Source organism: Wasmannia auropunctata, unplaced genomic scaffold, assembly GCF_000956235.1.
Source record: "Wasmannia auropunctata unplaced genomic scaffold, wasmannia.A_1.0 LD336031.1, whole genome shotgun sequence".
Classification (NCBI taxonomy): domain Eukaryota; kingdom Metazoa; phylum Arthropoda; class Insecta; order Hymenoptera; family Formicidae; genus Wasmannia; species Wasmannia auropunctata.
The window spans coordinates 268679-276057 of record NW_012026859.1 but is presented as its reverse complement, the minus strand read 5'-3'; the positions used below and the strand labels follow the sequence as shown (position 1 = coordinate 276057).

At 44.6% G+C, this 7379-nt stretch overlaps 2 protein-coding genes across 3 annotated transcripts; one reads left to right on the top strand and one right to left on the bottom strand.

Moving 5' to 3' along the window:
• The first annotated feature begins 3351 nt into the window (after nucleotides 1-3351).
• Nucleotides 3352-5142, top strand: LOC105452457 (serine palmitoyltransferase 1). The gene is made up of 2 exons (XM_011693562.1): nucleotides 3352-4514; nucleotides 4601-5142. Exons 1-2 carry the CDS (start codon nucleotides 3596-3598, stop codon nucleotides 5110-5112), a joined length of 1431 nt encoding a protein of 476 aa, XP_011691864.1. The 5' UTR covers nucleotides 3352-3595; the 3' UTR covers nucleotides 5113-5142.
• Nucleotides 5143-5523: 381 nt separating this feature from the next.
• Nucleotides 5524-7349, bottom strand: LOC105452455 (cyclin-related protein FAM58A). 2 transcript variants are annotated; one of them, XM_011693561.1, is made up of 6 exons: nucleotides 7002-7349; nucleotides 6615-6748; nucleotides 6428-6525; nucleotides 6127-6345; nucleotides 5760-5990; nucleotides 5524-5678 (listed from the first exon to the last, which is right to left on the bottom strand). In XM_011693561.1, exons 1-6 carry the CDS (start codon nucleotides 7037-7039, stop codon nucleotides 5583-5585), a joined length of 816 nt encoding a protein of 271 aa, XP_011691863.1. In that variant the 5' UTR covers nucleotides 7040-7349; the 3' UTR covers nucleotides 5524-5582. The 2 variants fall into 2 exon arrangements, with proteins under 2 accessions (XP_011691863.1, XP_011691862.1); XM_011693560.1 differs by having other exon boundaries at nucleotides 6966-7347.
• Between the last annotated feature and the right edge of the window lie 30 nt (nucleotides 7350-7379).

Genomic DNA, 7379 nt, shown 5'->3' with positions numbered 1-7379 from the left:
TCGTGGTGGGTTAGAAGTTTTCACGGCTCGGCGCGACGCGCTGACGATGACAGATAGACCGCACTCGGGGCGTTTGCCGGATGTGCCGGAAGTACTGTTTTCGGCCGCCGCTCGAGCGGCTCGGCAGCGGCTTAATAATAATCGCCGATTGCACGCGCGCGCGAGGACCCGTCTTCAGGTCTGTTCGCTCGAGCGAGATACGCGCACGTATTAACACACGACGGTCGACGTGTGTTAATCGAACCACGATAATACCTGAGCCGGAAAGGAGCACTCAGCACTGCGAGCAAGTCGTGTCGCTAGACGGCCGAGAGAGAGGGCTTCGTCGGGCGACAACGTGTGTCTCTCTCTCTCTCTCTCTCTCCCCCTCCCTCTTGGTACAGTCCCGGTGGAAAGTTTATCTTTTTGCACAGCTTTTGTATGTATACACGACGGACTGCGCGCAGTCGCGCTCCCAGAGAGAGACGTGAGAACGGCCACGCCGACCTTTTGCGTGGGACCGGACCGGCGATCTCCTCCGTACACTAGCGCTCCACGTCCATGTTTTCAGAAAAGGAACTACGTACCCACGTCTATCCAAGTGCCGACGAGAGAGAATAGGCGCGGTGTGATCTGATAGGGGCTCGACGAAGCTCCGAAAAGCAACACGCTGGATTATTACCTATATATCTGCAATCCTTGTATTCTTTAATGCTAGTCTCATACTACCTTGAAAAGAATTAAACGATAAAATAATTTAGAATATTGTTGCATGGATGAAAAGGAGGAACATCCAAATTCCAAGTCTTCCACCGACGGGAGACAGTATAGGCGCGATGATTTTCCGAGAAATGCCTTTATACAGTAGCAATTTCACGTGTCCCTTAATGCGAAGCATATATGTTTTCTCGAAAAGACCTTATTAATAAAACATTTTAGAACATTATTGTTACATAATAATTAACGAACGATTTTCAGTGTTTATTATGTTTTATCGTAAGAAATAAGTTGCCGCGCCTTATATGTAAATTACTTATTTGTCATAATAAATTTGGAGTAATTTTAATGTTACATTATAATTAAATAATATATTATTTAAACTATAGTTTAAATTTAATTACGCATCTGTGGAGATGCACAAAGGATCATAAATATTGTTAAAAGTACATATAGAGATGAGAGGTTAAGCAAAAGCCGGCTTTCGCAGCGTCAGAAAACTTCGTTTAAATCGAATAAAGTATCAGGAGCGCACATTAACTAAGTAGGTGGCAGAGGTATTCGGGGCGGAGACCGCCAGCGCGCCATGGAGGAGGAGCCGCCTTACCCCCACCCACGCATATATGCTGCTTTTGCGCTGAGAGGCGGGGCCTACGCGCCGTATGAGAGTGGGAGATTCCGTGCCTCTTCGCTTAACAGCTTTCCGCCTTACCGACAACCCTCTGTCAATACGCGCGCTGATTAGGATACCTCTTTGCTCAACATGTTTTTCGCGTATCGGCGGGAGTTTTCGAGCCTCTATCAAGGCGCGCTGGCTAGGATTAGTAGGATTCCGTGCCACCTCTTCGCTCAACATGTTCTCCGCGTATCGCCGGGAGTTTTCGAGGTTCTGACGAGGCCCGCTGTCCAGGATTCCGTGCCTCTTCGCTGAGCAGTTTTCCATTTTACCAATAAGCCTCTGTCGATACGCACGCTGGTTAGGATTCCGTGCCACCTCTTTACTCAACGTGTTCTCCGCGTATCGGCGGGAGTTTTCGAGCTTCTATCAAGGCGCGCTGGCTAGGACTAGTAGGATACCGTGCCACCTCTTCGCTCAACATGTTCTCCGCGTATCGGCGGGAGTTTTCAAGCTTCTGACGAGGCCCGCTGTCTAAGATTCCGTGCCTCTTCGCTCAGCAGTTTTCCATCTTACCACCAAGCATCTGTCGATACGCGCGCTGGCTAGGATTCCGTGCCACCTCTTTACTCAACGTGTTCTCCGCGTATCGGCGGGAGTTTTCGAGCCTCTATCAAGGCGCGCTGGCTAGGACTAGTAAGATACCGTGTCACCTCTTCGCTCAACATGTTCTCCGCGTATCGCCGGGAGTTTTCAAGCTTCTGACACGAGGCCCGCTGTCCAAGATTCCGTGCCTCTTCGCTCAGCAGTTTTCCATCTTATCACCAAGCCTCTGTCGATACGCGCGCTGGCTAGGATTCCGTGCCACCTCTTCGCTCAACGTGTTCTCCGCGTATCGGCGGGAGTTTTCGAGCCTCTGACAAGGCTCTGGCTAGGCACGTGGATGTAGTCCAATATGATTCGTGTCCGTGCTAATCGTGCATTATACATATATATGCCACATTCTTCACCTACAATTTGTGGATATAATACAGACATGAATTGGAATGTCATTTCATTAGCAACATCGCAAAATAAACGTGATCTATTTATTCAATCAATTTGTGCACGTAGCACAATTAACACGGACCAACGTCCACGTTCTCGTGCTATGATTTGATCGACAATATTATTATAAGATTGACGTGGTACGTAGTTTCTTTTTTGAAAACGTGGACATGGAGCGCTAGTGTCCGAGGGAGATCGCCGGTCCCATCCAAAAATCCGGTGTGGCTGCTCTCATAGTTCTCTCTGGCGCTCCTATTGGAGGAAGACAGCATAAGTGACAATTAAAAAACGACGTCGTAGTTTTATTATCGAAATACAATGTTGTCGTAAAACTTTTTTTAGCTCTCGTTTGCTCACATCACAAAGCTACATGATATCCACTGAAGAAATAAATTTTGTTGCAATTTAATAATTAAATAATGCAATATAGTAAATTAAATAATCTGTTTGTTTTATTATAATTGTGATAAATAGAATAACCGTTCCTTTTATTTACGGTACACGTGTATATAGCGACCTCGATAGCGACGTTATCGAAATTACGAAACCCCAACTTTAAGAACTAAAGTTTCGTAATTTTAAATAATTATGAGATAAAAATAACTCGAGATAAGCGCTTTTTTTATGTGGAAATACGTATATAAAATGTTCTTCGCGCGTGTCTCGTCTCGCAAAAATTAATATATTCTCTTATAAAAATTTTTTCAGCTTATTTTTTTTACAAAATTATAATAAGTATGCATATTATAATTTATTCAGCTTGCAGGTAAACAAGGAGATACACCAATCAAACGTCCAATGCAAAAGGTGCCATATTGCTGTGATCCTCTCACCGGGCACGTGATTGGTCCACCTCTTTACGTATCTGCATTAATATAGTGCATTAATGCACAAAATTCGCTTATTATACGCTGTTATTCGTTCTTACATAACCATCTAAAGGCTCGCGACTAATCATGGATTCAATTTAACCTCATTGGACATTGACGCGAAGGCGGGCGAAGCTCGGCGAAGCAGCTGAAGGCTGCCGCCGAGCCAAGGCTACGGCGCGGCCTGCGATAACTCAGTTTATCGTTATCAATCCGCGGTGGCCTGTTGCGAGCGTCGCGTCGGCCTGCCATCGCCTGGAGCTCGCCCGCAGATGTAACTCTGACGAAACTGTTTATATTTTTTAATATACGATAAGCGAAAGTGCCTGTAAACGGACTAGTCCATCCGGACTAGTCACGAGAAAACATGAACACGAAGCTCCTGTTCGTTGAATCGGTGGAAGTACTGCGGAACACCCTGCCGCACTACCACACCATGCTCGAGGCGATCCTGGTGCTCTGGGTGGTGTGGTTCATCTCCAAGAGACGAAGCGGCAGCGGCGGCAACGGTCGCCACAGCCCGGTGCCCTCGAGGGAGCTGGTGGAGCGTAAACTGGCGGAGTGGCGGCCGGAGTCCCTCGTGCCGGAGCCGCCGACGGACCATCCCTCGCTGACACCCAGACGCATCACCTCCAGCGTCGGAAAGTATGTGATGATCAACGGCAAGAGTTGCCTCAATCTGGGCACGCACAACTACCTGGGTTTGTGCGACAACGCGAAACTGGTGGAAAGCGCGGTGGCGGCTATAGAGAAGTACGGCGTCGGATCTTGCGGACCGCGCGGCTTCTACGGGACCGTCGACGTGCACATCGAGCTGGAGGAACGGCTGGCCAAGTTCATGGGCATGCAGGAGGCGATAATATATTCCTACGGGTTCGTCACCGTGTCGTCCGCGATCCCGGCGTACTGCAAGCGTAACGACTTGATATTCGTGGACGAGCAAGTGAATTTTGCCATACAGAAGGGCCTGGACGCGTCTCGAGGAAATATCCGATATTTTAAACACAATGACGTCGAGGATCTGCGTAATCTCTTGACGAAGCAGGAGGAAATAGATGGGAAAAATCCTAAGAAGGCCGCGAAGGTCAGACGCTTTCTCATTGTCGAGGGTATTTATATGAACACAGGCAAGATTTGTCCCCTGCCGAGACTAGTGGAGCTTTGTAAACGGTACAAATTGAGAATCTTCATCGACGAGTCGATATCACTTGGTACCATCGGTCAGCATGGAAGGGGCGTTACCGATTACTTCAACATTCCCAGAAGCGAAATCGACATGATAATAGGTGAAGAGAAATTCTTAAAGCCAAATATCTCTTATTAATATATGTGAACGCGTACATAATAATATACCTGTCCAAATGTTCTTTAGGATCTTTAGAATGCGCCATAGGAACTATTGGAGGCTTTTGCGTGGGCACGTCCTTCATCATTGAACATCAACGTTTAGCTGGCCTTGGCTACTGCTTCTCAGCGTCTCAACCGCCGCTCTTGGCATCCGCCGCTATCACTTCTTTAGATATCATTGAGAATAACGTAGAGATATTTCAGTCCTTGAGAAATAATGCCTTGTCGATCGACAGAGGTCTTAAAGACATTCCAATGTTGGATTGCCCTAGTTTCGTAGAATCGCCTTTGAAGCACGTATATTTGAAGGAACAGAGAGACCATGCCACCGAGGAGAAATTACTGACGGAAATTTCTAATAAATGTATAGAGAATAACTTAGCGGTCATACTGCCTGCCTATTTGGAAGCGGAAAGAGCTTTGCCTAGACCTAGTCTTAGACTTTGTATATCTGCTAGTCTGGATAACGGTGATATCAACTTCGCGCTGAACACTTTGAAAAAGTGTACGGAAGAAGTGTTGTCATTTTATGAATGAAATAAAAATCTTGAAAGAGATATATTTTAAGACGTTAATCTTGTATATTCGAAAACAATGCATCTAATATACACCATATTTTGTACATCGACACACAGGTATATCTTGTTTCATAGAAAAATTATGTCAAAATTTTGCGTTAAAGTTTGTTGAAGAGAATAATTCTTTAAAATCCACAGTTGCTTCGCGTAATTAAAAGTCTAAACGTATATAGTACAAAAATTAATATTTATAATCAAGTAATCCTTTAAAACTCACAATTGTTTCGCGTAATTAAGAATCTAAGCGTATGTGATACTACAAAAATTAATATTTATAAGCCAAATAGATCAATTTTAATAAATAAACACTCGAACGTTGTAAAATAAATTTATGCCAAACCATTTGATGATTAAACAGCTCAAAAATACGTAATGTACGGAAAAAACGCTTTATTATTGTAATAGATACAGTTGTAATAGATACGTTTATTAGTTGTCTCTCGTTTCAGGTTCATCATCGTATGCCGCCATCACTTTTTCCATGATTTCCCATAACTTTTCCCTCGCTAAATCTTTGCAGAAAACCTGCAAGGTTGACAAGATGACTCATATAGAAAATTTACTAGCTAGTAAACGCAGATACGTTGCAGCACTATGTATACTCACGTTGAACCACGGCTGTTGATCACACTCGTCCATCAATGGTACGACCACACCGTAAATTTGCAGCGACAAATTGATGCAAGCTATCGCTATTAAATTCGGCGGGTAGTCGAGAATAGCTGGGGAATGATGAAAATCTTGCAGCAGCGCCATGCTAGTTTTCGCGACCGGATACTTGGACCATTCCTCCTCGCCGAACCAGGCTTGCAGGGATCGCAGATAGTGAAGCATGTACTACAACAAAACGTAACACGGCTATTCACGACTGCTTGCACTACCGTCACAATTCGGATCGTCTATGAACGATTTTTAAATGGCCCTTATATGGTCATCTTTTTTGCTTTCCCAGAGTTGGTAACATTTGCAATACCTTGTGCGGATGCACCGGCGTGACTTGAAACTTGAGCATCCTCATGATTAGAAGTTCAGCTTGAACGATCGCGTCTCTCATGCTCCAATACTGATCTCCGAGATCGAGCGGCTGAGATCCTCTGTGAAGCGTATTATAGGATACATTCATCACGTCTCGTATCTTCAGCGTATCATCCTTCACTTTACCAGCCAGATAAAGGCAAGTCGCACCCAGCAGCTGGAAAGAGACGAAATTTGTCGTATTCGTTAAGAAATCATCCGGAGTCTTTTGAAACAGCTGTACCCAGATCCAATCTTACATAATTATCATATCCCTGTGGCGTCGCCTCTTTAATAAATCTGTGATATAGCGTCGCGGCGGTAGCTATCGTCAGTGGATGAGCTTCCAATTTCAGACCTGCAAATCAGAGAGAAAAAGTCTTACCGAAGCTCCCATGTTACACAGGTAACTTTTTTTTAACAACATACTGCTTGTACAACACGTACCGCATTCGAAGATAAACCGTGAGACGGTAAAGCTATCGCTAGACTTGGTATAATCGATCGTAATGCTTTTTTGTAATGTATTCCTTTTCTCGCGCTGCATCGCGAGAACGTCAATCACATCTTTCATCTTAGAGCTAAAAAAGAGAAATGCAACGAGTGCTTTTTAGACGCATTTAAAAAAAACAGAAGAAGTGTAAAAAAATGAACATCGCTCGACATACAACAAACTTGGGATATAGTAGGTAGTGCAACACACGTCGGAAATCACATCGAAAATAGCGAGTTGTGAAATATATAATGAAAAGCTTTATGTGATCTGTCAAGAGCGTCAAAAGTAAGCTGGCGTATAACCTTATCTCAGTGTCATCCAATGTGAACTCATTGTACCTGAGAGTCTCGGTGCCGCTTGGCTCTGAGGGATTCATCGCGGATATACACTTGTCTTCGCAGAAAAAGGTCTCGTTAAAAAAAATCGCAATACGCGCTAGCGAGAAAACCCTATTCTTTCCCTCTCATTCAGGTACAAGAGATATCCAGTATCAGGTGTACCGGCTACCGGCCGCACGAACGCAGATCCGTTATATGTATCACGACTCCAGAATAGTCCGGAATCTCGACTCCAGATACCTCTGTGTATACATAAACTATATACAGCTCGCTTCGTCGCCATCTTCGAAATTAAAAGCGCGGCTAGCCAATGGCGGTGCAGGTTGCTTTCAGGCTAATTGGATTATACTTTTGGATCTGAAAATAATTAAATATTAA

What these genes read in the sequence shown, in the direction of transcription:
- LOC105452455 (XM_011693560.1), bottom strand. Translation starts at nt 7,039, where the DNA reads ATGAATCCCTCAGAGCCAAGCGGCACCGAGACTCTCAGGTACAATGAG. An exon ending in CACAGGGATATGATAATTAT is followed by an intron (nt 6,346 to 6,427) that starts GTAAGATTGGAT and finishes GTCTCTTTCCAG; the next exon opens with CTGCTGGGTGCGACTTGCCT. An exon ending in CGCCGGTGCATCCGCACAAG is followed by an intron (nt 5,991 to 6,126) that starts GTATTGCAAATG and finishes GTTTTGTTGTAG; the next exon opens with TACATGCTTCACTATCTGCG.
- LOC105452457 (XM_011693562.1), top strand. Translation starts at nt 3,596, where the DNA reads ATGAACACGAAGCTCCTGTTCGTTGAATCGGTGGAAGTACTGCGGAAC. An exon ending in CGAAATCGACATGATAATAG is followed by an intron (nt 4,515 to 4,600) that starts GTGAAGAGAAAT and finishes AATGTTCTTTAG; the next exon opens with GATCTTTAGAATGCGCCATA.